The sequence below is a fragment of the Zymoseptoria tritici genome, chromosome 5 (genome assembly GCF_000219625.1).
Source record: "Zymoseptoria tritici IPO323 chromosome 5, whole genome shotgun sequence".
Lineage (NCBI taxonomy): Eukaryota > Fungi > Ascomycota > Dothideomycetes > Mycosphaerellales > Mycosphaerellaceae > Zymoseptoria > Zymoseptoria tritici.
The window spans coordinates 1,228,339-1,255,850 of NC_018214.1; the positions used below are offsets into that span (position 1 = coordinate 1,228,339).

The window sequence follows — 27,512 nt, forward strand, 5'->3', positions numbered from 1 at the left end:
CAATGTACATCTACGTCTCTCCGAAGGTATACTTCCCTCCACGATCCTTCACCTCCACCTTAATCTTTGCTTCCTCAACTTCCCTCCCACCGATCCTCATCCCGGCCTCCAACACATCCCCCGTAACCACCGGTCCCACGCCCTTCGGCGTCCCCGTCAACACAATATCGCCTTTCTCCAACACCATGACCTTGGAGATATCCGCCAGTTGCCGCCCGATGCGAAACAACATCAACTCCGTATTATCATTCTGCTTCATCTCTCCATTCACACTCAACCACAACTCCACATCATGCGGGTCCTTGATCGCGCTCTTCTCAATCGGTCCCGCGACAGGCAAGAACGTGTCGAAGCCCTTGGCTATGCTCCACGGCAATCCCTTCTTCTTCGCTTCGTCTTGGACGTTGCGACCTGTCATATCGATGCCGAGAATGTAGCTCCCTATCGCGTCTTGCCATGCTGCTTCATCGTTCTCGTCGAGGTCTCGCACGGTCTTGCCGATGACTACGCCGAGCTCGACTTCGAAGTGGAGGTTCACGCCGGCGGGTCGGAGAATGGGGCCTTCGCTGGGAGTGAGGATCGAGGAGGGCGGTTTGAGGAAGAAGAAGGGTTGTTTGGGGCGTTGATTGTTGAGTTCTGTAACGTGGTCGGCGTAGTTGCGGCCTATGCACATTACCTGCAGAGGAGAGGGTTGTTAGGGTTGTTAAAGCTTTAAGATATTTACTTGAGCTTCATACCTTGCGGCAATTGGTCTTGATGTCGTCAATTGGAGCCATTCTGCTGGAGCTGCTAGCGAATGTTCTTCGCGCGACGAAGGCTTTTTGTACTGCTGGTCGAGGGAAGCTCTGTTGTAATGAAGTCCTCCCAAAGACGGAGCTTCTGCTCACTGCTCTTGCAAAGGGCGCAGACATGACCAGGATGGTGTCCAGCCAAGCCAATGGATGGAGTTCAAGGTGGTAGAATAGCTGCTTCGCTTGGGTACTGCGGATGTTGTTGCTGATGCGAGTCACGCTTCAATGGAGAATGTCCCCAGGAGTGGGGCAGCAGATTGCTGGAGACTTTCCTCCTCCTATCGCGCCCTTCCAACTACACGACTTCCATTCATCAGCAATGATATTTTCATCGCTATGATGTGGAAGTTGACCTGGGATCTTGCAGGTCCCTACTGACGGCAAGTCATCGACCTTTGGCAGTTTGCATCCACTCTCCTCGCTTCTTGCTTCGTACTGTCAGCCAGCGCCTTGACGACCGGAGCCAGGCTGTCCGATCGGCATGACCAGCCTACCGCAACGTCAGATCATACTGCCTGAAGGACTGCTGGTCGCGACGCTTCTGGATTGTTAGTCGTTCATTTGGACTCCATCAAGAGCACATCGCTGCCTCCCGAAGACTCCCGCTGGGGCGTTTCTGCGACAGCACGCATTGAGCCTACAGCGTGTTAGCACATCGGAGTGCCGTCCGCCTTTTTTGCGAGACAGGGCGTCTGCAGGCTTCGATTGGTTTGATCTCCTTCTGAACAGTCCTGCAGCCTCACGCCGGGATCGGATGCTGAGCGATCCGATGCGCCAACCAGCTGTAGGCACACAAGACATGGCCAGGTTGTTGTCTAGGAGGATCCATGAATATCAAGGCGATGGCAGAAGTTCAAGGCGATGATCAGATCATAACAGATCTGAGGTGGGCAAAGTCGAGATACAAGAAGGGTTGCTCGTCCAATGCAAGACCTCTGCAGCTCCCCAAGCCCACTCGACATATCTTGGACGCCTACCATGTGGTTCAGTCAGCTGTTCATCATTTCGACTCTACCGCAATCATGGCCTGCAGTCTCGGCAGCTACTGCATCTGCTAAGACCGGCTCAGGAAAGATCGTTTCTGGGTCAAGATCGATGGCATCGCAACATGCTCATATCATGGCTATTGCCAACATCGCGTGTGCCTGAGAAGGTTCCGCGAAGTGGCGTGCCGTGTCGCTGCAGGAGAGTGCAACAATACAGGAAAGTGGAGCAACTATTTCCCATGCGACGACGGGGACCGATTCTCGAATCAATGCGAAGTCAAGTGCGACCCCAAATCTGAAGTGTACGTGAGCCAGACTGTTCCTTCTCGTGAAGATCTCGCGCTTATATAATGCAGCCCTCCACCAATCGATTGAATGTATGTTCAACTGGTCTGGGATCCCACTGCCGCAGGCATACCCACTGCCAGGCTTTGGTATTGTCGTTGGATGACTTCTTGGGAACTGAGTTGTTCAGAGAACGTAAGCTGCTGATCGTAGACCATTGGAAGCTCAGCTATGTGCAGGTATCTTTGGATGAGGGGAGAGAGAGAGAGATCATATCATTTTCCTTCGATAAATGAAAGTCAGGCTGATCGGCGAGCGCTTGCGCCATTAGAATTTCCTATAGCTGCGAGTACGGCTTCCCTTTGATGATGGCGTCGCAATGTATGGACGCTGGCCCGAGTTTAGGCATACCTGTTATGACGACAAACCAGTGTTGACTGGACCGGTCCATTTGAATCAGCCAGAACCTCAAAGACCGCGACGATCCGGTTCGATCAGCCTAACCATGCCAACGCACAGCCAGATCATACCGTCTCATGCTCTTCCACCTTTCGAGGCGAATTCCTCAGCGTCGTGTCGTTGACCACCCTCAGGCTTCTAATGTCTGCCACCTCGCCTATCCTTGGAACGTGAAGGATCGAGGTCACAGATAAGAGAGCGTAGGGGGCGTCTTGCGACTCTACTATGCCAACCTCAAGGGCACGTCCACCACGGCCTGAATCGAAGAGCAACGCGAGCCTCAGTGCTTCTTAGTCGGCTTCTCTGGAGGACGACTCCATGATGATGATGTTGTCGATGTTGTCTGGACTTCGTTGCAACCACGGATATCCGACTGCCGCCCAAGAAGGTGCAGACGACGCTAGCGTCCCACTAGCGTGCCTGACGTTCGCCAAGTAGGAGCAGAAGGTTTTCTCAACCACTTCACATGTCAAAACCGCTCACCGCTGATGATAAATTCTGAGCATGGAAGGGCATATCTGCTTTTCCTACAATGCCGTTTGGAAGCATAATATATACACCAGTCAGATGCCAGAGTGACGGCAATGAACGGAGAACATCCCCAACAAAAATGGAGGTAACTCGTTTCTCCTGAACCACCAAGTCCCAACGACCAGAAAAATCCACACTTGCCACTACTTTGCGTGCGGGTCCTGAGGACCTTGAGCAGCGCTAGCGCACCACCCCATCTCTGATTCTCTCGCATGGCCAGCGTATCGTTTGCACGATTACTGGTCGATCACTAGCACGGGGTCGATCGGACGCATATCCGGACCTGCATCCGGTCGCCAGGCCAGGTGAGTGAATGTGGCGCGGCAAGCTAAAGCGTGGAGGTTTCTCCTCGTGTGGTAGGCGGCTCTGGTGAGTCCAATTATATCCTGTGAGGAGAGCTTGATAGTGCCCTACAGAGCTATATACTTTATCCTCCCGTTTGCCTCCCTTCCTGGTTTGCTGATTTTGGTCGACGTGCTCTCTCGACTACTGTGCCAACAACATCAACACCTTCCTACTTACGAGCAAACATGGCTCCCATGGCTATCACACCAGTTGAAGAGCAGTCCAGGCAACTGGCTGCCGAACAACTTCCAAATGCCGGCAACATGGGCACAACCCGCAAGATCATCTGTTTCTCAGGTAAGGCCCTTTCAACGCCACCAGCCTCAACGACCACGAAGCTAACGAATACCCAGACTTCGATGGCACAATTTTCATGGAAGACACCGGCCACATCCTCACCAACGCCTACGGCTGCGGCCCCGAAAAGCGTGAACTCCTCGACGCACAAATCAAGTCCGGCGAGCGCTCATTCCGAGACGTTTCCGATGAGATGTGGGGATCTCTCGACGTGCCTTTCGAAGACGGCTTCAAAGCCCTGGAATCAGGTCTCGAAATCGACCGTGACTTCAAGCACTTCCATCAATTCTGCCGCAACAACAACATCCCATTCAACGTCATTTCTGCTGGTCTAAAGCCCGTTCTGAGGAGAGTACTGGACCACTTCCTCGGCGAAGAAGCGAGCAGCAGCATCGACATCGTCGCCAACGACGCCGCAATCGACGACGAAGGTCACGCCTGGAAGCCGATCTGGAGACACGACACCCCCCTAGGACACGACAAAGCGCTTTCCATCGAAGAGTACAAGCAGACCGCAAAGCTCGAAAGCGAAGACGGAACCATTCCAATGATCGTCTTCATCGGCGATGGAATCTCCGACTTGGCGGCTGCTGGACAGAGCGATCTATTGTTCGCACGTCGGGGCTTGGCGTTGGAGGAGCACTGTATCAAGAACAAGATCGAGTATGTTCCGTACGATACTTTTGCTGATATCCAGAAGGAAGTCATGAAAGTGGCGAAATTGGATCAGGCGAAGACAAAGGGCCAGGGTCTACCGGTCAAGTTCAACCCAAGAGCGAATATGTGGAGGAGGGCGAGCAGCAAGACTTCGGTGCCGATTTACAAGGCTATGACGCCGAGAGTAGAGGAGAGGGCGTTCTTGTGGCCGGAGGTTCTGACGGAGGTCAAGGAGGTCTAGCTTTGACGCTCCTGGTGCGTTCCAAATTCGAAGGGGCATCTGCATTGTTATTGGGAGTCGGCGTTCACTTGATGATCTTGGAACGCGTCAGCGAGCCCTACCTCCTCTTCAGGCGCTTCGGAAATTCTTGAAGGAGGAAGGTGCAGGTAACGGAGTGCAGGAGCGGACTATGTGTACGGAGGATTTTCGAATTTCGACCGCAAACAAAGCAACAACACTATGATATTCGATCCGGAGTGAGGGGGCTGCAAAGGAGATAGAGCGAACCTTGATAGAGGGGAATGAGAAGAGACTTGGAAAGATCAGGCACACAAATAATGTAGGTAGAAAATCTATCACTTTGTCCAATCCTGTATCGTCAACAATGTTCCCATCTGTATATAATTCAGGGGTTGCCGCTCTGGCGTTCCTGCACCTCAATTGTAAATACGAGTCTGAATCACCCAAATGTTGTACAGTATGCCAACCCTCCTTGTCCCAAGCTCCAACAATGGCCTTCAATCCTCTCTTCAGATGTCGAAGCGACGTCGAAGCATCCAATCATCTTCTCGGCCCTCCCTGCTGCGGAGGCCCGTACGGCGAGCTCGGACTCGGTGGCTGCATCTGCTGCTGTACAAATTGCCCACCAAATCCAGCCACGGACGGGGCGTACATCGAAGTTCTCGGAGCCGTGCTCGGCGCACCTTGCTGTTGTAATTGCCCATACATCGACGACGCACGGCTCTGAGCCGCCTGATACATCTGAGCATGCTGTTGTTGCTGCTGCAAGAGCATGGCGTTCTGGTACGCCATCTGCTGGTATTGGTCTGTTTGGACCTGTTGTTGATAGCGCTGCTGCATTTCCCACTGCGCTTGGGCTTGAGCATGAGCTTCCTGTTCGAATAACTGTTGTTGACGTTGTGCGATTGCTTGCTGGACTGCGTTACTGCGGAGACCGTGCGCTGAAGCGGCCTTTTCGCGTTCGCGCTGGGCGAGGGCACCGACAAGGCCCGCTTCTGGTGCGTCTATGGGCTTCTTGGTGGGTGCCATGTCGATGAGAGGGGTGCCTGTAGATCGCGCAACTTGCATTTGTTCCTTGGCGGTCATGGATGTCTGACGGTTGTGGCCGAGAAGACCACCACTGCTGTTCGCATTGAGATACATTCCTGCACCTCTTGAGTTTGGTCGGCTTGGCGGGGTTCGCTGCTGAGCTCCAGATGGAGTCCAGTCGCCGGAAGGACTGCGGGCAAATGGTGGTGGTGTTTTGGTCATAGAAAGACGATTGATGCTGTGTGAGGAGCTCTGCCTCTGTCGAGGCGCTGCGGACTTTCGAGGAGGTGGTTGCTGTACTTGGGATGCAGTAGATGCGCGCCACGCAACCCACTCTTCGGGTGAGAGGGCCTGTCGGATTGTTTGAGCTCCCGCAGGTGATGTGGCCCCTGGAGCCCACACCATGCTCTGCCGATTGCCCGGCGAATCTGCCGGCGCTTCAATCTCAATGCCAGGTGTAGTTCTGCCCCCAAAGTATGACTGACGGCTGGTTTCCACCGGACTGTTACCGCCTCCAAAGTATCCACTCAAACGATCTCTTGAAGAGGCCCTCAGGCGGTCGCCAGAACTGTGCCTCAAGCGATCGCCAGAACTCTGTCGAAGCCTATCTCCAGATCTCGATCGACGCTTATCCATGTCTCCCGGAGTGATCGTGCCGCTTGTGCCCGGGCGACTGTTGGGCTTATACAGCAAGGTTTTGCCAAAGTCCACGATGGGTATTTCCGCAGACTTGTCAATGAGATCTTGCTCGTAGGTATCATGACGCCCGTTAGGCTGCGTGTCAGGATTTCCCACGGTCTTCAATTTCCCTGCTCGCGGCCTCTCGACGGGAAGTTTGTTCTTCTCTTCACGGTCGGACACACTCGCGGTACTAGCGTAGTCTGGCGTTGCTGAAGATGCAAAGGTGCTCGCGCGACTGTCAGTTTCTAATATCCGTTCTAGAGCTTCGGTGTCAATTAGGCCATCATTAATGTAAGAATCATCATCTGATGGAGTCGATGACTGAGCGGCGGGCTCCGTTTCACGCACCTGAGATGGCTGTCCAGGCCGAGAATCGAGACCTGCGGCTTGAGCTACTGGCTGTTGACCTGGTAATGGCTTCCTCATAACGCTCGAGCTCGAGTGCAGCTGTTGAAGCTCGGATCGTTCTGGCGAATGCCTCTCCCGACCTTCCGCGACACCGTTCAAAGTTGGTGCAGCCATTGTCGGGGATGTGTGGAAATATTCCTTGGTCTCAGGAACGAATGGAGACGCTGGAATGGTGCTCAACCGCTGCTTGTCGTCTCGCGGGCGGCCGCTGCGGTCTCCGACGGTGAGGTTGGCAAGTCCGTTGGGTGCATTGGTAGCGCCATGCTGAGGATAATATTGAGGAGGATTCTCCCGCGGCCGAAGTCCCAACTCTTCTTCCCCGTACGAGATATTCTGGTCGTCGGTAGCGCGCGCGGCGTCGTGCATCTCTTTCAACGTAGCTTCGTCTACATTTGAGTGCGCACGGCGAAGCTCAGGAGGTTGATGTGGCAGGGTGGGAGGGCGACTACGCGGGTCATGGGTGAACTCAGGAGGCGAGATGACTGGTGCTGGTAAAGGCTCGGAGGCTCCCTCGGCTGCGACCTGCTCATACTGAGACATGACTCCGGACTCGTTGTCACCAAGGATGCGTTCCATCGAGTCAGGACCATGGGACCGATTGAGCGCAGCACTATGCATGGGAGGTCGCGGAGGCACGTCCTCGTCTCTTACAAGCTCTTCGGACATGCGGCTTGGGGTCTTGCGGTACACGTCTGATGCAGAGCGTTTGTGAGGTGACATGTGGGTCGCCCCAGGAGGCGCAGAATCCGTACGTCGTGGAAGTACCATCCCTCCTGGAGCTCGCACGGGTGATGCGGTCCTCGAACCCGGTGTTGAGTGGACGTAAGGCTCTTTGGATTGAAACGAGACCCCACTGCGCGTGGGAGGTAGGGACATGCGGCTGGAATTGCCCAAGCGCTGGCTGTACCTTCGAGTGCTCCGACTTCTAATCGACGAGCCGTCAAGGTGGCCGGCCATCTTGGTAGAAGTGAGCTTCTTCATTTCCTTGCGCCACTGCCGCTCGCTCCACCCTCCACTGCCTTTGGTGTGGATCAAGCTAGCAACGTCCAGGGTATCGAGATATCCATAGCGCCGATCCGACGGCATTGCGAACATGAGGCCTCGCTGATCCAAAGTGTCTGCAATCAGGCGAGTCGGTCTACCGTAGAGGCCGAATGTGTCATACACAGGAAACAACCATCGGAGCATCATCTCGAACCCGCTGACCGCCGCATGCACTTCTGGCATCACAAAGACGAATCCTTCTGTCGTGGCTTCCTGTCCCGAATGAAGAGTCACAAGGCCCTCAAGCTTGACCAGTGTCGATTGGTCGATGAGCGGCTTTGACTGCGGGTAGATGGCGTACGCAGCGTAGGCGTCCTTGATGGTCGCAATTGGCTTGCTCTTCTTCGTGACCTTTCGAGATTCGTAGAATTTGATGTTACCTTTGGGCAGCGGCGCTTTTTCATATGCTGAGGTCTTCTTCAAGCTCTTCTGTGCTTTTGCGAATTCCTTCTCGTCAGGAGGCGAGATGACGCACCAGCAGCGTCTCCATGGTGTGCCTGCACCAAAACGCACACGCGCCCAGTCATCGTGTGCGAATCTGGATCGTTCCATGATCTGTTTGATGTTGTTCAGATATCTTCCCTTGCCCGCAATGAGCGACCCAGTGTACGCCTCTTGAAGTGTGGAGTGTTCGAACATGGCCAGTCGGATGCCAGCGGTCCATTGCGTGAGCGAGTGCAGGGAGTTGAAATGCAGGAGGTAACGATTATTGGCGGCGGTGGAGATACTGAGCACGTTTTGTAGACTGCCACCTTGAGCTCCGTTCATGGGCAGAGACTCAATCTGTGAATGTGTCAGCGAAAGAGGCTGGTAGTGAACATTTCCACCATTGACCTACCATCTTGATAGATGCATCGCTGAGATTAATGAAAGTAGGCACGACCTGGCCATCCTCACCGGCAGCATCCAGCTCTGCCGCATCCCACAGAGATAAAACTGTTCCAGCGAGCTGAGCAAAGCACTCGTTCCATACTCGTGCTGTGCTTGGTCGCCCGCGTGCGTCTAGATCATGCAACTTCAAGAAGTAGCCCTCCTGGTACAGTTTGTTGCTGTGGCTGTTCAGGTAGGTGAAGATGGGCTGCAGTTCCGGTGGAGTATCTGCCGACATTTCCATTTGCATCGGCAAGTATGTCTGGATCATGCTATTCGGACGTGTGTTGGCACGGGAGTCGCCTCTCGACCTCGAAGGTTCAATCGGACTACGAGGTGATTGCGGCTGAGATCGATACGAATCGTTGGGAGGCTGTGAGCTGGTGACGTCGATTTTCATCGGCCGCTTCGGCGGCTGCCAATTGTCCGGATTCAGCGTTGTGGACGGGGAGTTTTTGTTCGAGCGGTTTTTGTTCGCGGTGCGGTCCGGCGAGGCGGTTCTCGAGCGAGGCTGTCCCCATTGGGACATGAAGGAGAGGACTGTTGGGTATGGGTCAGACGACTGCAAGGGACAGGCTGGGAGGTGAACGTGGTCGAGCGTGACGTACCACGATTGCGAGGCATGTTGTGTGACCTGCCGCAGCAACTTTTTGGACTGCGAGAAGCCGATGAGTATGGAGAGCGAGACTGTCGACGCTTTGGGTCTGGAGAATGGGTTTTGCTCGAGATTTGTATGACGCCCGGTATGCCTTGATGTTTCCCTCTCCACGCAGCAGATCAAACAACGACACACGCGGCTGGCGAGCCAAGGCGAAGGAGCTCCAAGTCTCTAACGGAACGATTGGCCAACGGGGATGAGGTGGTGGAAAGCAAAGCCGGGCAGGGTAGGAGGTAGCAAGGTAGGTGGACTAGAAGAGGAAAAAGGTAGAGGCGGAAGTATCGGATGGAGGTGTAGGCGCGGCGGATGGCGCTTGCTATAGTTAGTTGTTCACGACAGCAGCGAGCGGACTCCACTCCACAGTCGTCTCCACTGTACGGTACGGACGGGGTTAATGTTGCCGGCTCTCGCGCGTTGCTTCGTACACGCCCGTCGCCCACGCCGCACGGAGAGTGACAGTCGAGAAGTCTTGAAGTGGTGACGTTTTTAACCTTTCCCAGCGGGTCGGTGCGGGAGTCTGTTGAGACGGCTCTCCAGATTTTCGAGATGGAACACAGTCGTGAATGCTGCGATATATCACGGGGTTGCGGTCGAAAGTATTTCATCAATGAATGCAGAAGCTGGACTGGGACCAGAAGTATCGAGACGTGGAGACAGCAATAACAATAATATCGCTTCTTCCGCGGCCAAGTCACAAAATCCGCCAATACGCCTTCAACGCCCACCTGCAGCGCCACCTACCGGATGTCCAAGACTTCCGCTCGCTGCTGCACAAATCGAGCTGACGAGCATCGGCGCCGCGGAGTATGGACGCCTTAACACCGGATCTGACTGCACGCCCAATACGCTATACGGACTTTCGGTGCTTGGAAGTATTGGCGGAAGGCCGCGCAGGTCGCCACGTCCCAAGGAGCAAATCGATCATCGCACGTCGAAGTACGCGGCTCTGCATTGGCGGCATGCTGACGTGAACCTTGATCGTGTTGTTCCTGGTTTCTTGCATCCTTTGCCCTCGTCTTCAATCCCGGCATCGACCTTGGTATGAAGTGCTACAAACTGGCTTTGTCTTTACAAGGAAGTACGTCGAATGCTTCGAATAGCCTATGCCTTTGTTTATCCTCGAGAAGGCAATACGACGAGCACCGGTGATGGCTGCTGCGCTGAAGTTGGGTCTGACGAGACACTTCTGGTCGCGGTCTTCACCTGATCGATGCTTCGTCCTTGTCACATGGGAGTACCTCAGCTTGACGTGAAATCGGATTCGTGGCTCGCCTTCATCGAATTGAAAGGTAAATTGGTGTCGACAGCCCCCACCTTCGTGTGAACAATGGTCATGGACAGGCTTGTGACAGCGAACTTTGAGTGAAAGTGAATGCTATGAGGCGAACAGCTCATCACAGTCATGAGATCTGAAGCGTTTAGAGCGATATGCCACATGCACCAATGTCTACTATCCTTCACATGTCAGATCGAAAGTGTGAATGCCCTACAGCTTTCGTGTACTCTTGCCATAAGTATGTTCACTCAGCAGCGATGCTCGCTTCCAGTTGTCGGCACGGGAACTAGACTACGGGAATCTGCGACAGCGCGTTGGACTCGACCACCTCCAGCCTCGTCGCGACACTTCGACACCACTACATCGTCTACAACTACCACAACTCGAGGCTCAGCAGTGGACCGGACATCAGCAACTTACTCTCCTCACATTGAGCATCTTCGTGCGACGACTCGCGCGACCAAGAAACCCACGCGACACTTCACCTCGAGTCCACACGCGCGCGCGCGAAAAATACAGTCGCAATGCGCACCAAGCAGACCGGCAAGAAAGCGAAGCAGGCAGCAACATCCAATGGCACACCCGCCGCACCAACGAAGCAGATCGCGTCCGACAACGTCAAATCGCCAAATACCACGACGCAGCCACCAGAGTTGACCGAAGCTGAAAAGTCGAAGCTGAAGGCCTTCCTCGAAAAGCAAGGGGCGCCATTCACTGTGAGCACAGCACCAGCGTCGCGTAAACGAAAGAGAGATGCAGCGGCTGTGTTGATCCAAGACGATCTGTGGGAGGACCGCTTGTCGGTGCAATACGAGGTCAAGCCTAAGGATAAGTGGGATAGCTTGAGGCGGTACAAGAAGTTTACGGGTAGGTTTCGCATCTGTAAAATGGAGCGACGACATTTCTGACAAGGACAATAGTGGGCTCCGAGAGCATCGCGACAGGGCAATGCATTCTGGTCAAGGCAGACGAGTCCGACGACGCTAAGATCGACGTCGCGGGTCAGTGGAAAGCCAAGGTGTTGGAAGTTCGGGCGCTGGACTCGGAGCACGTCTTCATTCGCGTAGCATGGCTGAACCGGCCAGAGGATCTACCCACGGGTCGAAAGTCGTACCATGGCAAGAACGAATTGATACCCACCAACCAGATGGACGTAATCGATGCGATGGCTGTTAATGGAAGCCTGGACGTTCGCCATTGGGACGACAAGGAGGACGACAGTGCGATGATGGAAGATGATCAATACTTTTGGCGTCAAACGTTGGACCACACGGGAACGAGGACATACTCGGTGAGTCTGAGTGGAGAAGTTCAACTTTGGAGGGCGCCAGCGCTGACTGAAGCAGAAACTGCGCCTCATATGCATCGACTCGGCACCTCAAAACCCGGATCAGTTGATATTGCAGTGTTCCGATCCAGCCTGTCGCAAATGGCTGCATGTCAAGTGCATCGCGGAAAGAGCGGCGCAACGCGCCGGTAGGTGACTTTCTCGTGAAATTTTGCTGACCCGACCACTGACGCGTCTCCCAGCCGACGAAACCTCGACCACGAAAAAGAAGGGCACACAACCCGCACCGAAGAAGCGAGGTCGGCCGAAGAATCTCACCATCAGCGCCACCTCACCTGCCGTCGCCAAAGCCTCCAAGGGCACATACACCGCGGAAGTCTTCTTGAAAGGGTTGACGGAAAGTCCGCAAGCACAACCCGCGACGCATACCGAGATCATCATCTCAGGCCCGAATGGCGAACCCCAAGCTGAGGAGCTGTGCTGTTTGTTCTGCGACACGCCGATTGAGGACGATTGAGCGACGTAGGACCATGTTGTGCTACGGTTGGTATGATGGTCTTCTCGGCAACCGCTTGGCTACACTGGGAACCCGCCAGCTCGGATGCTCGCAGATGCAAGCTTTGCTAAATGCTTCAACTACGCTTCTTTAACCTGCCGCGCTGCAATGGTGCTAGCGTAGGAGCGCATGCCACGCGTTAGAGGCTGCACGGTGGAGATACTGCGAACTGCGACAGCTGTTCCAGACGAGTAAGCGTATTGAATTTAGCCTATACTCAGCAGTTGATTGGCAGTCATATTGGTTTCCGCAGATGCGCGAGGTGGATCAGAATTACGACAGGGCAGAGAGAAGAAGCAGGCAGCATTCTAAAAGCCCAGTCTCCGGTCAAAACCGATTGAACCTCTTTACCATGCAATATTTCCAACATCATCTCATCTTGCCGTCCATTCACTTTTACACTTTCCCTGGGGCGCTTGTTCGCCGTCGGACATTCTCACTGACGGCGGAACGGCGCGGCGCCGCGTGCGACGTGAGAGTGAATGGCGTGAGCGTTGGTGATCCCCGCCGGATGCATGAATCGACCTCAGCCTCACGATGACGGTCGGGCTCCATTGGTTCACAGCACTGGCGAGATGAATCTGTGAACGGCCACGCAGGCTCGGAGCTGCACGACTGCAACGGACCTTTGCATGACGGACAGTCGCTTTGATGGCCGCCGGACATTCCTCGAATGCATACCCTGTCGCCTCACCCTGTGATCTCGCCAAAGTGCATTAGATTGCTCACGTTGCCGGAGGCATGATGACGCTATTCGAGCATGAGGTCATGCTAGAACCGCCAGGTTATGTCCCAGCCCTGTCGTTCAACGCCTACAACATGGCGGTGTTTGATTCCAATGGCTCGTAGATGAGCTCCGAATGTTAGATCGCGGGCCGTTTTTGCAATGCCCACATACTGTTTCATCGCAGCAACTGCACAAACGGGACCTTGCCTTAGATCGGCGTCGCTCCCCTGAATAAAATGGAACTTGCATGCTGCACGAGCGATGAAGGCAGCACGAACCCTTCGCTACCGTCGCTAGTGTTGTCTTGAAATCGCAGGGAGCTGCGCTGCAGTGCCGGGAGAGTCATGGGCAGCAGAATGATTACATTAGCTTCTTGCACCGCAATCTGCAGGTCATTCGATCTTCTGTCCGAGCTCCTTCTGCGCTGTCCACTCGTCTGATCAACTTGAAACCTTTGAATCACGGCGACTCACCACCGCTCTACCTGACAACATTTCGCGGCTGTCAGCCCATTTTCCCGCGAAAAGCGACAGCACATAGGAAGAACCCGACGCTTACAACGCCCAACTCCGGTCGAAAGCAGCTCCGTCTCCCAGCGTGTTCCCTGTCCACGCATCGCGCCGCCGACGGGCCTCGATCCTAGGAGCATAGAAAAGCTGGTACGGCGAGGGGAGAGCAAGACGCGATGAGCGATAGCGCCCCGCCAGAGCTCCCCGCCGAAGGGGAGGCTCATCAACCACCCATTGCACCCGCCGAGACCAACGACGTTCCCGAAAAGACCGAAGCGCAAACGACAGTGGAGCGTTCCATCGCTGATCTGGCTGCTGCTGAGCAGACACCAGCAGCGGCAGGCGACTCGCAACAAGCTACAAATGGCGTACCTCAAGAAACGAGTGACGCAACAGCGTCAGGGTCAGACCCAGCACCTGCTATAGGGCAGACAACTACCTTGAACGATGCACCACAATCGGAAGAGCCGGATACTAGACCTGCGGTCCTGATCATTGGAGGTCTTGGTAGGCATGACGTGAACCACATTCCCCTCGGACGAAACTGACAAAGGAGGTCTGCAGGCTACATTGGCCGTTTCCTAGCTACATACATCCACTCCAACAAATTGGCCTCGACATTACGATTAGTCGATAAACAGCTTCCACAGCTGGCCTCCCTCGCACCCGAACATCTTGAAGCCTGCTCGACCAATTTCCTCCAAGCCGACGCATCGCGAGAGCAGTCTCAATCACGTATATTCGACCTTCCAGCCAAAGCTGATGGCAGCAAGCAAGAGTTCGACTATGTCTTCAACTGCGGCGGCGAGACACGTTTCTCTCAGGAGGATGAAGTGTACAAACTCCGAAGCTACGAGCTCAGTCTGACAGTGGGCAAGGAGGCCGCAAAACGGAACGTGAAAGCGTTTGTCGAGCTCAGTCTGGGTAGCGTCTACAACGGCTCCCGCACACCGCAGAAAGAGACGGACAAGACGACAAAACCGCACACGAAACAAGCAAAGTGGAAACTCGCGGCGGAGACCGAGCTCGCGAAGATTCCCAAGCTAAATCTCGTTGTTCTACGTCTGCCGAACGTCTACGGTCCATACGTAGGCCGATGGCTCGGCACCCAACTCGCTCTCGCTCGCCTCTACTCTTCGCGAACACCCAAAGCTACAATGAAATGGCTCTGGAGCGGCGACCTCCGCACAAACACCATCCACGTCGAAGACGCCGCACGCGCCATCTGGCTGGCAGCTGAATGGCGATCGAAGAACTCCTCCATCCCTAATGCCGCGTCCGCAGATCGAATCGTCTTCAACGTCGTCGATCGCGGACAGACAACGCAAGGGACGCTGGCGAATATCATCAAGGAGATCTTTGACATTGAAACCGGGTTTTACAACGCGCTGGTGAACACCTTTGCGAGGATGAATATGGATCATGTGGTGGATGATGTGAACGATGATACTCTAGACGATTGGGCGGATTTACAGGAGAAAGCAGGCGTGAAGGGGAATGGAGGGCCACTGACGCCGTTCATGGAAAAGGAGCTGCTAAAGGATGCGGATTTGAGTTTAGATGGGTCGCGGTTTGAGGAGGTCGTTGGGTTCGTGTGAGTATTCCGGTCCTATTGATGTTGATGGTGTGGTAGGTCTGAAGCTAACATATTGCACAGGCCGAAGCACGAGCGATTATCGAAGCAGGAAGTCGAGGCGGTGATTGAAAGTTATCGGACGATGAAGTGGTGGCCTTGAATAGGCATAAGTGGTGGAAAGGGGCATGAAGGGCTTTCACAGGAGGCCGACATACATCCTGATTCGATTCTGTGTAGCATAGCGTTCTTGGACCGGCTTTGGGTTATTGCGGATGATACCATGTAGATTTTTGTTAATTATCCCACGCTCGCTTTGAAGTGTCGTGCAAACACCGGCTTTCAACCTTCATGAACCCGCGGGCCTCAGTCGTGCTGTTCTGCCTTGTGCTGTCTGGTCTGGAGGAAATGCATCGCCGACGAATACCTGCCACTCTGCTATTACTTGATCTCCGTCCACGGGCTCAACGCATCAACCACCCTGCCCCAAAACCCTCCTTGAAACCCCTTAACCCTCGTCCAGTCCTCCGTAGCCATACTCGCCTCCATCATCTTCAACCACGCACCCACCACAAAATCCCCATACGCCGGTCCCTCCCCGTCCAAAAACATCGCCGCACCCTGCCTCCCCGACCGCTGCTTCTGCGCCAAATCCGTACCTCCTTGCCGCCAGACATAGTCCGTCGTACCGCCTTCATGCCGATACACTTTCGCCAGCTCGCCCAGCGCGGCTTCGAACGATACGAACATGGCTTCTCGCTGCTTAGGCGTCATTTTCACATCCTCGAGAGACTTGACGCCCGCTCGTTTGGCGAAGATGGCCATGCATTCGTCTTTGACGCTCGGGTCGAAGGGCATGGTGCTGCAGAGACCGACGTGTTTCGTAAAGAGGCCGTCGATGTGTTGGTTTAGAGCTGCGGTGAGGCCGGTTGTGGAGGGTCGGAATAAGGACGGAGAGTCAGGGAAGGCTCGGTCGAGGTAGAGGGCGATTTCAAAGGTGTCGCCGATGACCTCTCCTCTGGCGACGTCGTGGATTACGGGTAAGGTGTGATAGGGAGTTCCGTCGGGGAGAGTGCGGTTGGCGGGTACGCCTAGTTTTTCTCGCACGGAGGTGATGTTTGGCATGTGTGTCCATTCTGTTCGGTAGGGAACGCCTTTGAAATTAAGGGCGAAGCGAGTCTTCCATGGATTGGGAGCGAAGGTCCGACGGGGAGCATCAGAGGCTATGTCGTAAAAGACGATGGGATTTTCGGAAGTCATGCTTGTGGTCTTGGTGAGATTTGCATGATGTTGGGAAGCATGGACATGTCAATCGGAGAGCGATACACTGATATATTTGTATGCCGATCACCGTCTTGGCTACGCTGCATTGTCATCAGTGAAACTCGAGGCTGAGAGAGTCTGCTGCGGTGCGGGCCGATGTTGCTCGTCAAGAGTCATCTTGACGAGAAGACCATCCTCCCGAGGACACAGCATTGCTTCACTCTGTCTCCACGTCTTGGAGAATTGAGTTACAGCAGACTGTCGAACGAAGACAGAAGTGCAGTCAGCGCGCATATGACTTGAGGTCCGAGGGTCTGGTGAGATGGAGATAGATACCTTTAGGTGTCAGCATCTGGCTTGGCAACTTCCTGACCTCCTGCTGCGGTTGAACTTCGTCTCTGCATCTTTCTCCTACCTCATCACCGTCATCACTGGTGGTGATGCCGGAACTGTCACGATCGAAGCCCATTGAAGAGCATACCGCATGCAGAGTGTGCAAGTCATACACTCCAACTGCTGGCGCTGTGCCGCGTTCTTGAAGCCCGTCTGGGCGCCTAAAGAGACGACAACACGATCGCGGTTTGCCGCCGGATTTCTGCGTGGCAAAGGGCGCGTACGGACCACATCTGCGTAGACCGACACAGCAGCGGATCGCAGGCAATGAGTCCGGCTTCTCGCTGTCCGTCAACGTGCCGTCAAGTGGCATTATTCTACAGCCGCCTTGCGCAAGCATCCCTTGTATCTCAGCTTGCAAAGATCTCGACTTTACATCCTTCGAAGCGCGCAGCCACAATGACTGTCGAATTGCTTGACGACTGTAGCCGCCGGGCCACTGCCGGGCTCTCCAAAGGTGCCATTGGAGCAGATCTATGTTTGGCAAAGCATGGTGAGTTGAGCCAATGTAAGTCGCAGCAGGACAAATCGCACTTTATAGGACTCTGTCGTCCCATTGCGTCGAAGGACCGACCGCTCAGTGCCTTCGAATGCCAGTGATGTTATCTCTTTTACTACTCATAGCCTTTTCAGCAGCAGCAGAAGGCGCCGGCGCTCCCGAGATCGAATCGTCTTCATATACGTCCTCGTCAACATCACAAACATCACACCAAACCATAACCGCAGTGCAGACCCTTCCGACGGGCATTCAAACTAATGCTGTTGGCATCAATGGAACTATTACTGCGATTCCAAATCTCTGGTCTGAGCACTGCTCCGATGATGGGGCACCATGCACGGCTTACTGCCACTCTGGCGACACAGATTGTCAAAAGGCCGCGAACGCCATAGCAAAGACCTGTGAGCCATCGTGGAGTAGCTATATGGCCGTCGACTTCCACATGTCACCTCGTGGACCTGACTGGAAACCTACTGTGATAACTTCTGGGGGCTTTACATCGACGTGGACCGTCACTGGATATTCGAAGTACACTTCTTTCAGCACTGCGAATGAGACATTCGTCAGACCGAATGCTGCACAAGATGGATATACGACCTTCGTACCGGTCTGGGGACTGGGCAAGCCCGTGCCAACCTACTCCGCCTATACGGAATTTGTTTCAGCGGAGACCACAACTAAGTGGAGGGCACCTACACCTGATTGCAAGTACACAACGCTCGCAACAACCACCACAAGTCGCGACTGCGGGGCTTGTACGTTGGATGGAGGTACTGTTGCCCTTTACTTCTGGCCTCCAGCGACAGATGTTCCTTCCGGAAATGCGTCAGGATCGACGACAGTCGTGTCTGCTGTGTTGAATGGCACAACGCTCTACTCACCCACGGTCTATATCTCCATTGCCACGGCATACGCAACCAACGAGTGCTCTAATCTTGGACAGCGACACCACGCCACTTTTCTCGCCATGAATCCAAGCGATGTATCGACGCAGATCCAGCTCGGCGGGAAAGCTTGGGCAAATTCTTTTGGCGCTGTTCGCTACGAAGATTTGACGGGCTTGCCCCCAGCGTCGAACTATCAACTGCAGCCCTCTTGCATTATGTTTGGTTGTCCGACCATGGACAATCACTTCAGCCCGACTCTAAGCGTGCCTGCGCAGCTTCGATCCATGGACGCCGCATGGAAGGACTGCGGTGCGCCTCTGCAGGGTCTGTGAGTAATGTATGTGCTACGATCTTTCATGATGGTGGCTGACACTCCCAGATATGATCCGCCCATTGTACTGACCGCTGCAACTGTGGCCGATCGTATTACCAGTCCAGCTCGACCAGTCACCACATCCGTCGTCCCCCAGCCGGCTGCGAGCGTTCCTGCTGTCGCGCCGATACGGACGTCGAGCTCTGGCCCGAGGACTGGGCGGGGAGATGTCGTGCCGACGTCGAGCTCTTATATTTCGTTGCCAGAAGTCATACTCCCGACTGGGACACCGTCTCTTGATGGACAGCCCGAGGAACCCTCTTCATCGCAGGCTTCTTTCAGAACGCAACCTCCAGATGTTGATGTTCCACTGAAGCCGTCGCATTCAGCAGCCAATATGGCGGAACCCACACCTATGCGACCATCTCTTCTGGCGACCGAAAGCGCCGGTGCATCGCCAATGATATCATCTAGCACTGAGCTTGCGTTTATATTCGATCCATACACCGGTCAGGATCCCGTCTCAACTCGTGTGTTGTCCTCACCAGCTCCACAGATCTCGGAAGATGCGGAAGGAGCCCTCGCGCCCAATTCGCCAGTGCCTCAAACGACAACGCCATCTCCTGTCGCGCAGACGATAGTCAACAGCGCAGCATCTTCCAGACGGCTGCCAAGTGTTGCCATTGACGGACCCGGCACGACGATTCCCCAATCGACATCTCCTTCAGCGGGCCACTGTACCACTGCTCTACAGCCTCCACGGACACTCAGTGCAGTGACTTCTGAGACCAGCGGCACACTTTCGACGCCGATATCTTATGAAGGCCAAGGATCAACGGTCGACAGGCACTGGCCCAGCATGCTGCTTGTCGTGTTGCTTGTCATGATGCTTACTTGCTGAGCTGCTGCGTAAGACTAAGGGTCGCCACGAGCCTCGATTTAGATCATCATGGCCTGCATTAACATGCGACTCGACTTTGGGAAGACGACGCCGAACATTTGGTCATGGGCCCATCTTCATTTTCATTTTTCTTTGCAAAAACCAGATTCATGTCTCTTGTACATCGCGTCAACGCAGAGCCGCACTCGTGCACGGGCTGCTGGAGTCCACGCTAAGTTCGTGGACAAGCGTTTCAGCCACCACTCAATTAGCTATCAAGCGCCCCTGCCGAAATTTAACCTCAAGCGAATCAACCTCTCCTGGTCATCTCACACCTTTACCTTTCGGAACATCGACAAGCATGAAACCCAACGATCTGCATCTCACGGCATCGGGTCCAAGGGCCCTTGCACAGATTGGCCCGCTGCGTTCACGGTGCCACGCCTTCGGATCGAGTCGGCTGTCTCCTCTGAAGCCATTTGATCGCACCTCTCACTTCTGCATCGCAGACTACTGCCACTGGCCGCTGTGTGCGCACCAAGTCCGATATGGAACACGTGCTTGACGCCGCCTGCCAGAGGATAAATTATCAGGGCCAGTCTGAGCCTCCGTATGCTCTTCGTATGGATATGGCTTGTTCTTTGCCCTTGAGGTCTTGATCCGAGCATCCGGCAGAGTTCGATAGATCACAACCTCTCGACCACTCGCCTGACTCGAATTCTGGAGCAAGTCGCAAACGTGTGGCCCGAAAAAGGGCTCGTCCGCCGCCAAATCCGAGGCCATCGCCCGCCTTGAACATGTATACAAGGCACCCCCCACTACAAACGAGTCTTTGCCGATATTACACTTTCGTATCCATTTCCGTCGCGCTCCGTCTTGAAGACGCGCGATAATCTTCTATCTCTGGGCATAGCATTTTCCATTCCTTTGTGCATCCATCCATTCTTTCACGATGCATGTCACGACACTCCTTCATTCATTATCGGTCTTGGCTGGGAGTGCTTTTGCGGCATACAAACTCGAGGATGATTACTTCGACGGAAGCTTCTTCGACAAATTCGAGTTCTGGGATCTGGACGACCCAACGCACGGTTTCGTAAAGTATGGCAACAGGACGACGTCTGAGGAGCTGGGTCTCCTCAACAGCACCGATGGCAACATCAAAATGTTTGTCGATAGCAACAACGTAACACCCAAAGGCCGACCGAGCGTGCGCATCAAGACCAGCAAGGTATACAACCAGGCACTCATCGTGATCGACATGGACCACATGCCGGGAGGAATCTGCGGCACATGGTGAGCATCGGAGTGGTTCTCCTCAATAATAATACAGTCGCTGACATTTCCAGGCCTGCTTTCTGGACTTTGGGTCCAGCTTGGCCAACTCATGGAGAGATCGACATTATGGAAGGTGTCCACGATCAGCCCGGCAACAAAATGACTCTTCACTCGGGACCGCTCTGCACAAATCTAACCAACACTGGAGGCACTGGCAAAGTCACTCTTACGGAATGTCTCTCAGGCGACGGCACGCAAAACAGCGGATGTCAAATCGCCACGAACGATAGCATCACATATGGTGCCGGCTTCAATGCGAACAAAGGCGGCGTCTACGCCACAGAGTGGTTGGCGGACAGCATCAGCATGTGGTTCTTCCCCCGCGGACACTGTCCGACAGATGCTCTTGGGGATTGTCCTGACCCGTCAAGCTGGGGGCCTCCTCTTGCGAGATTCATCACTGGAGACGAGTGCGACATCAGCGCGGCGTTCAAGGACCAGCAACTTCTCTTCGATACGACCTTCTGTGGTGATTGGGCCGGCCAGCCAACGGTCTGGGGCAACAGCACTTGCGCGAAGAAGACCGACACTTGCGAGGAATATGTTCGAGAAAATCCCAAAGATTTTGCAGATGCCTACTGGTCCGTCAATGCTCTGAAGGTGTACACGGACGGCGATAAGAAGTCCGACGCGCCCGCTAATCCAGGCCCGGCTGCACAATCCACCAATACCGTGTATCAGCCCGCTCCGCCAACCAGCGCACCTAAAGCTCAAGGAGGAGGTTCGTCGACTGGTACGAATGGCGCTGCGAGCTTTGCGAAGCGGGAGGATGAGCAGCGGGAGTATGCGAGGCATTTGGGTGCGCATAAGAGGCGTGGTGGCCTAAAGCTTTGAGGGAGGCTTCTTTGGGCGATTGTCGACGGTTTTGCTAGGCATATAGAATTTGTACATATAACGTGTTTCTGATTTCCGACCGCACCTTTGCTTTCATATGCGCGTTTCTCATAACCTGAGACATGCGGCTGTCGCCGTCTATTCCGATCGAGTATCATCGACAGCACGAGACGGGAGCGACAACAGGGCAGAGGCTCGCTACTGAGGGAAGGTGGCAGAGTCGGGGATTGGCGATGAGAGAACGGACAAAGCAATTGGAAGAAGCGCACGCCAGGATCGTCATACAGGCTGAAATCAGGAAGTGATGTAGAAATTACTGGCCATGATTTGCATATCGAGAGCTACAGCATGCATGCCAACAGATATCCGCCAATCTCTCGAGAGTTCGAGACATGTTGTTCTGTTCGACATCCTCTTGACTTCATCCCATGGAGCCGACCGACCGTGATTGCCCACCGTACTAGCTCTTCGAGACACATTCGCTTGCGGCGCATGCACTGTTCATGGTTGGCGTGGGCTGCTCATATCTTCTTTGTGCGGTAGCAGTTCTCGGCTCCGACCTTGTGTTCGTGAAACGCGCATCGAGCCGCCGCCTTGGTCGTCGTCTCTAACGGGGTCTCACCAGCCTTGTCAGCCACTGCTTTGCAGAGCTCCCTGAGGAAGGCAGAGGGGTAGTGTTCGGAGATCAAGTCGTTCCAATTGTTCAGGCGAGCGAACTTGTGCACAATGATGCGTCTCATAGTTGATGACACAAGCGTCTTCTCATACAGCGTTTGGAGCTCGCACTGCAGGGGCATGGTGACGCCTTTGACACGCGAGTTGGGTTTTGACACCAGACAGGCCGCCGTATCAGTCAAGGCATCTTTGAAGTCGGGGTCTAGCAGCTTGTCGCCAAGCGCGTACGTGTTGAAGACCTCGATCCAATTCCCTCCCGTAATGTCGCCGTCAATGCTGAGGTGCATGCGGCGTGTGTGAAGCCAGGCGAGGTAAAGGCCGAAGCTCTTTGGATCGTCGTCCGGCAGATCGACGGTGCGCGTCTTGCCTTCTTTCCACTCCGGAGCGAGTGCGGCTTGGAAGTAGTCCGAAGATGCGACCAAGACATCCTTGTTGACGTGGAAAATTGTGGAAGGAGTTCCGACCTGCACCTTGATCGGAACAGTTGTGAAGCTAGAAGGTACCATGTCAGCTTTACCGTTGGCAAACTGAACTGACGACCACAACCTACTCGGGTATAGCTGTGCCTGGAGCGAGCAAGTCTGAGATCGCCTTGGAGTCCGCCATGGAGGCGTGAAGTTGCGCTTTGAGTTTGTCGATGATGAAGCGCAAGAGAAAGAGAAAGATGACCGCTACTTGGTAGGGACTTGGCGATGTTCCGTTTGCTGCGCGTGGCACAGACCGAAGCTCGAGTGGTACATGCGGCATGTGATGACTGGAATCCATAAGGTATCTCGTTTCTCGCACGTGAACGCACCTTCCCAGCGAACCGCGCAGCACTCTAATCGACCTCCATCGCATCGGGATCTGGATCCTGCTCAACCACATAGCCTGCCGCATACCCATGCGCAGTCTCTCCTACTTCAGCATGATCACTTTGACCATACCGCGCATTCATATCCTGCTGTCTTGCTTCCTCCACTGCTTTGTCCCGAGCCCTTTGTCTGGCCTCCAGTATAGCCTTCCTCACAGAGTCATGCCCCTCGTCCACAGTCAGACTTTTCGGCTCACTGTACAGTACAAGCTCTTGACCCTCATGCTCACTGTCTCGACGGCGATTTAATACCTGCTGTGGTATCCTGCTGAAGTACTCTTCGATGTCCGGCAGAAAGATCAGCCCTTTCTCCTCGTCCGACTCGACGTCTGCCAGTTCTTCATCCAAGTCACGGACGTAGACACGATCGCGGGTGTCATCGATGTGCATGGAGTCATCGTTGCTCGTGGTCGTTGGTGTCAGGGAAGTTGGCACTGGACTCGGTGGTCGCGAGACTGGAATGTAGTAGCTGCTCGGAGCATTGCGCTCAGCACCTAGACATCAATCACATATTAGCACACTCATCCCATCTCATTGCCCGAGTTTGATGTTGACTTACCCAAATTCAAGAGGTTGAATCTCTTCGCGAAACGTTCCTGGTCGTTGCTTAGGTTGGTTGACTCATCGGCTGTCCGTTTCTTGCCCACCACCCCTCCTATTCCATTGACCACCTGCACCGAGTTGAGCATCATCGGCTGCATCTCCCATTCCGACCGTCACCCGCATTCGACTCGGCGATACATTCACTTCGCGATACAATTCCTCAGCATAGACTTTGCTGTTGTCTACCGGGAGCTCCGAGGAAGAAGGTGTTTGCTCGCGCGCCGAGTTCTGACGTTGTATGCGGAGCAGCTTGCGCCCAGCAAAGTTCCAGAATCTTTTGTCGATTTCCAGAAATTGGTCGACGACGAATCCGCAGCACACCAATCGCCTGTTCCGCTTCAGCATTCGCACAATGGCCTCCACCACGGGCACCGAGCCTGAGTGGAGTGCCGTCAAGGTTCGCAGCACCTTTATCGAGTGAGTATCAATCTTGCACAGGACGGCGGCGGCAGATGTTCAACTATGCACACGATCAGACATTGTCACATGCGTTGAGAGGGATCGTGCAGTCTTGAGGAGAGCACACTTTTGCTACCATGCCGCCCGTCGCTGGGAATCTACATCCTCAATGATCTGACATTTCTCAGCTACTTCAAACAAAATGGCCACACTTTCGTTCCCAGCGGCAGTGTTGTACCGCTATCAGACCCGACACTCCTCTTCACCAATGCGGGCATGAACCAGTACAAGTCCATCTTCCTGGGCACCGTTGATCCAGACTCCGACTTTGCTAAGCTCAAGCGCGCTGCAAACTCGCAGAAATGCATTCGCGCTGGTGGCAAGCACAACGATTTGGACGATGTCGGCAAGGACTCATATCACCACACTTTCTTCGAGATGTTGGGTAACTGGTCCTTTGGCGACTACTTCAAAAAGGAAGCCATCACGTTCTCATGGGATCTTCTCACCAAAGTCTACGGACTCAAGCCGGAGAGACTATATGTGACCTACTTCGAGGGCAAGGCGGATGCCGGACTCGAGCCCGATCTTGAGGCAAGAGATCTCTGGCTGAAAGCTGGTGTCCCTGAAGATCACATCCTGACTGGTGACATGAAGGATAACTTCTGGGAGATGGGAGACCAAGGTCCTTGCGGTCCATGTTCCGAAATCCACTACGATCGCATCGGTGGCCGCAACGCGTCCGACTTGGTGAACCAGGACGATCCGAATGTGATTGAGATCTGGAACAATGTGTTCATCCAATACAACCGCGAGCCGGACAAGTCGCTTAAATCTCTGCCCAACAAGCACATCGACACTGGCATGGGTTTCGAGCGGTTGGTGTCCATCCTCCAGGACAAGTCATCCAACTACGACACCGATGTCTTCACACCACTGTTCAAGACAATCCAGGAGATTACTGGTGCGCGAGAATACCGTGGCACTTTCGGCGAGGAGGATGCCGACGGCGTCGACACCGCATACCGTGTCGTAGCTGATCATGTACGCTTGCTCACATTCGCTATCACCGACGGCGGAATTCCCAACAACGTTGGACGCGGCTACGTCGTTCGTCGTGTGCTTCGTCGCGGAGCTCGCTATGCGCGCAAGTACTTCAACACTGAGATCGGCGACTTCTTCTCCAAGATCGTGCCGACTCTTGTCGCGCAGATGGGTGACATGTTCCCGGAGATCAAGAAGAAGGAGGCGGATGTCAAGGAAATTCTGAACGAGGAGGAGCTGAGTTTTGCCAAGACTCTTGATCGCGGCGAGGCCATGTTCGAGAAGTACGCCGAGCAGTGCAAAGCAAAGGGAGCGAAGGAGATGTCTGGAGCTGACGTCTGGCGGCTGTACGATACATATGGCTTCCCTGTCGATCTTACCAAGCTGATGGCGGAGGAGCGTGGTCTGGACATCAACGAGGAGGATGTCAAGGAGGCGCAAGAGAAGGCGAGAGAAGCGTCCAAGGGAGAGAAGAAGGCCGGCGCGGAACTCGTCAAGCTCAACGTGCACGACATCAATGCATTGGCGAAGATGGAAGATGTGCCAAAGACGGACGACTCGCCGAAGTTCCAAAAGGCCAACATCAAAGCTCATATCAAGGCAATTTACCACGGCGGCAAATTCGTTCAGTCGACTTCAGAGGTTCCGGAGGGCGAGCAATTCGGTGTCGTCTTGGACCGAACCAACTTCTACGCCGAGCAGGGTGGTCAAGAAAACGACACTGGCCGTATTCTCATCGATGGCGAGGCTGAGATTGACGTTCAAAACGTCCAGCTATACGCTGGATATGTCATGCACACTGGCTACATGAACTACGGCTCCTTGAAGATCAACGACGAGATCCTTTGCGAGTACGATGAGCTGCGCCGCCAACCGATCCGTAACAACCACACTGGTACTCACATCCTCAACTTTGCGCTGCGCGAAGTCCTTGGCGACGATATCAACCAGAAGGGCTCGCTCGTCGCGCCTGAGAAGCTGCGTTTCGATTTCAGCCACAAGTCTGGTGTTTCCGACGATGAGCTGCTCAAAATCGAGGAGCTCACCACGAGCTACATCCGCCAAAACAGCGAGGTCTATGCAAAGGACGTATCTCTCGCCACCGCGCGCGAGATTTCCGGGGTCCGTGCCGTTTTCGGCGAGACCTACCCTGACCCCGTCCGCGTCGTCTCCATCGGCGTTCCCGTCGAGGATCTTCTCGAGGACCCAAAGAACAACGACTGGACGAAAGTCTCCGTCGAATTCTGCGGTGGCACCCACGTCAAGAACACCACCGAGATCAAAGACCTCGTCGTTCTCGAAGAGAGCGGTATTGCCAAGGGTATCCGCCGCATCGTCTGTGTGACCGGTCAAACTGCGCAAGAAGTCCAGCGCCTCGCGCAACAATGGGATGATAAGGTCGCACACCTCGACTCCCTGCCCTATAGCGCCGAGAAGGAAGCTCAAACCAAGGAGTCCCAACACGAACTCAACAAGCTCGAAATATCTGCCCTCGCAAAGACCAAACTCCGCGAGCGCTTCGCCAAGATCGTGAAGGCCAACCTGGACCATCAGAAGACCGCGCAGAAGGCTGAGGGCAAGAAAGTCCTCGACGCCATCGCTGAGCACTTTGACAATAACAAGGACTCCAAGTCGTTTGTTCTCAAGGTCCAGGATCCGCTTTCGCCCGGGTCCAAGGCCGTGCAGGACGCCATCAAAGTCGTCAGCTCTAAGCAGAAGGACAGGACGGTCTACATCCTTGGTACTTCCAGCGAGGGTAAAGTCGTGCATGGATGTCACGTCTCCGCTGACGCGCAAGGCAAAGGTGCGGACGCAGGTGCGTGGTCGGGCAAGGTTGCGGAGGTGGTGGGTGGCAAGGCCGGTGGAAAGGGTGCGACGAGTTTGGGACAGGGTGTCAATGGAGACAAGGCGGATGACGCGGTGGAGGTCGCGAGGAAGTATCTGGAGTCGTTGAGCTTGTAGATGCTTTCGCCGGTGGAAGGGTACAGGATTTGCACTGGTAGATGATGAGACGAGATCATCATGCTCATGGACAGGTTTGGGAACGTTACTGAGCTGCGAGACGCAAAAGCCTGTTGCTTTCCATAGATCGCCGAGGCGTCTCTATCATCGTCTCAAAGAATCAGGACGCACAGCACATTTGAAGACATTTCATTCGATTTTGAGATCGGGACTACCTCTCTCTGCTTGGATCAGTACGTGTAATACTCAATCATCGTCCACCTCCCTCGCCGCCCCAGCAGCCACCACCCTCCTCGGATCCTCCCTCACCAACACAACCTTGCTATCCTCCTTCCTCGCCTCATCTCCCAACCCTACC

General features: G+C 54.5%; 11 protein-coding genes across 11 annotated transcripts; 6 read left to right on the plus strand and 5 right to left on the minus strand.

The window, feature by feature from the left end:
* Positions 1–10: 10 nt before the first annotated feature.
* MYCGRDRAFT_93207 (uncharacterized protein) lies at positions 11–776 on the minus strand (the record flags this gene model as incomplete). Its single annotated transcript, XM_003852592.1, has 2 exons — positions 11–676; positions 738–776. The coding sequence occupies 2 exons, from the start codon at positions 774–776 to the stop codon at positions 11–13; spliced, it is 705 nt and encodes a 234-aa protein (XP_003852640.1).
* A 2,695-nt stretch (positions 777–3,471) lies between these two features.
* On the plus strand, positions 3,472–4,565 carry MYCGRDRAFT_58971 (uncharacterized protein; the record flags this gene model as incomplete). Its single annotated transcript, XM_003852135.1, has 2 exons — positions 3,472–3,694; positions 3,751–4,565. Coding segments are annotated over 2 exons (927 nt in total), but the record flags the coding sequence as incomplete, so codon positions are not given.
* A 567-nt stretch (positions 4,566–5,132) lies between these two features.
* MYCGRDRAFT_109488 (uncharacterized protein) lies at positions 5,133–9,482 on the minus strand (the record flags this gene model as incomplete). Its single annotated transcript, XM_003852591.1, has 3 exons — positions 5,133–8,537; positions 8,593–9,164; positions 9,233–9,482. The coding sequence occupies 3 exons, from the start codon at positions 9,246–9,248 to the stop codon at positions 5,133–5,135; spliced, it is 3,993 nt and encodes a 1,330-aa protein (XP_003852639.1).
* Positions 9,483–9,889: 407 nt separating this feature from the next.
* On the plus strand, positions 9,890–12,363 carry MYCGRDRAFT_109489 (uncharacterized protein; the record flags this gene model as incomplete). Its single annotated transcript, XM_003852136.1, has 6 exons — positions 9,890–10,321; positions 10,775–10,796; positions 10,994–11,425; positions 11,479–11,849; positions 11,953–12,034; positions 12,089–12,363. The coding sequence occupies 6 exons, from the start codon at positions 9,890–9,892 to the stop codon at positions 12,361–12,363; spliced, it is 1,614 nt and encodes a 537-aa protein (XP_003852184.1).
* Positions 12,364–13,578: 1,215 nt separating this feature from the next.
* On the plus strand, positions 13,579–15,374 carry MYCGRDRAFT_72103 (uncharacterized protein; the record flags this gene model as incomplete). Its single annotated transcript, XM_003852137.1, has 3 exons — positions 13,579–14,145; positions 14,203–15,232; positions 15,296–15,374. 3 exons carry the CDS (start codon positions 13,815–13,817, stop codon positions 15,372–15,374), a joined length of 1,440 nt encoding a protein of 479 aa, XP_003852185.1.
* A 278-nt stretch (positions 15,375–15,652) lies between these two features.
* Positions 15,653–16,471, minus strand: MYCGRDRAFT_42293 (uncharacterized protein; the record flags this gene model as incomplete). Its single annotated transcript, XM_003852590.1, has 2 exons — positions 15,653–15,847; positions 15,920–16,471. 2 exons carry the CDS (start codon positions 16,469–16,471, stop codon positions 15,653–15,655), a joined length of 747 nt encoding a protein of 248 aa, XP_003852638.1.
* Positions 16,472–17,266: 795 nt separating this feature from the next.
* MYCGRDRAFT_93213 (uncharacterized protein) lies at positions 17,267–19,467 on the plus strand (the record flags this gene model as incomplete). Its single annotated transcript, XM_003852138.1, has 4 exons — positions 17,267–17,360; positions 17,492–17,767; positions 18,167–18,581; positions 19,041–19,467. The coding sequence occupies 4 exons, from the start codon at positions 17,267–17,269 to the stop codon at positions 19,465–19,467; spliced, it is 1,212 nt and encodes a 403-aa protein (XP_003852186.1).
* Positions 19,468–20,398: 931 nt separating this feature from the next.
* On the plus strand, positions 20,399–21,618 carry MgMLG2 (putative endo-beta-1,3(4)-glucanase; the record flags this gene model as incomplete). Its single annotated transcript, XM_003852139.1, has 2 exons — positions 20,399–20,742; positions 20,796–21,618. The coding sequence occupies 2 exons, from the start codon at positions 20,399–20,401 to the stop codon at positions 21,616–21,618; spliced, it is 1,167 nt and encodes a 388-aa protein (XP_003852187.1).
* A 288-nt stretch (positions 21,619–21,906) lies between these two features.
* Positions 21,907–23,047, minus strand: MYCGRDRAFT_109491 (uncharacterized protein; the record flags this gene model as incomplete). Its single annotated transcript, XM_003852589.1, has 2 exons — positions 21,907–22,785; positions 22,844–23,047. The coding sequence occupies 2 exons, from the start codon at positions 23,038–23,040 to the stop codon at positions 22,140–22,142; spliced, it is 843 nt and encodes a 280-aa protein (XP_003852637.1).
* On the minus strand, positions 23,018–23,726 carry MYCGRDRAFT_104494 (uncharacterized protein; the record flags this gene model as incomplete). The annotated part of the gene is made up of 2 exons (XM_003852588.1): positions 23,018–23,640; positions 23,706–23,726. The coding sequence occupies one exon, from the start codon at positions 23,534–23,536 to the stop codon at positions 23,114–23,116; it is 423 nt and encodes a 140-aa protein (XP_003852636.1).
* Positions 23,727–24,101: 375 nt separating this feature from the next.
* Positions 24,102–27,154, plus strand: MYCGRDRAFT_100210 (alanine--tRNA ligase; the record flags this gene model as incomplete). The annotated part of the gene is made up of 2 exons (XM_003852140.1): positions 24,102–24,166; positions 24,337–27,154. The coding sequence occupies 2 exons, from the start codon at positions 24,102–24,104 to the stop codon at positions 27,152–27,154; spliced, it is 2,883 nt and encodes a 960-aa protein (XP_003852188.1).
* Positions 27,155–27,512: the final 358 nt, after the last annotated feature.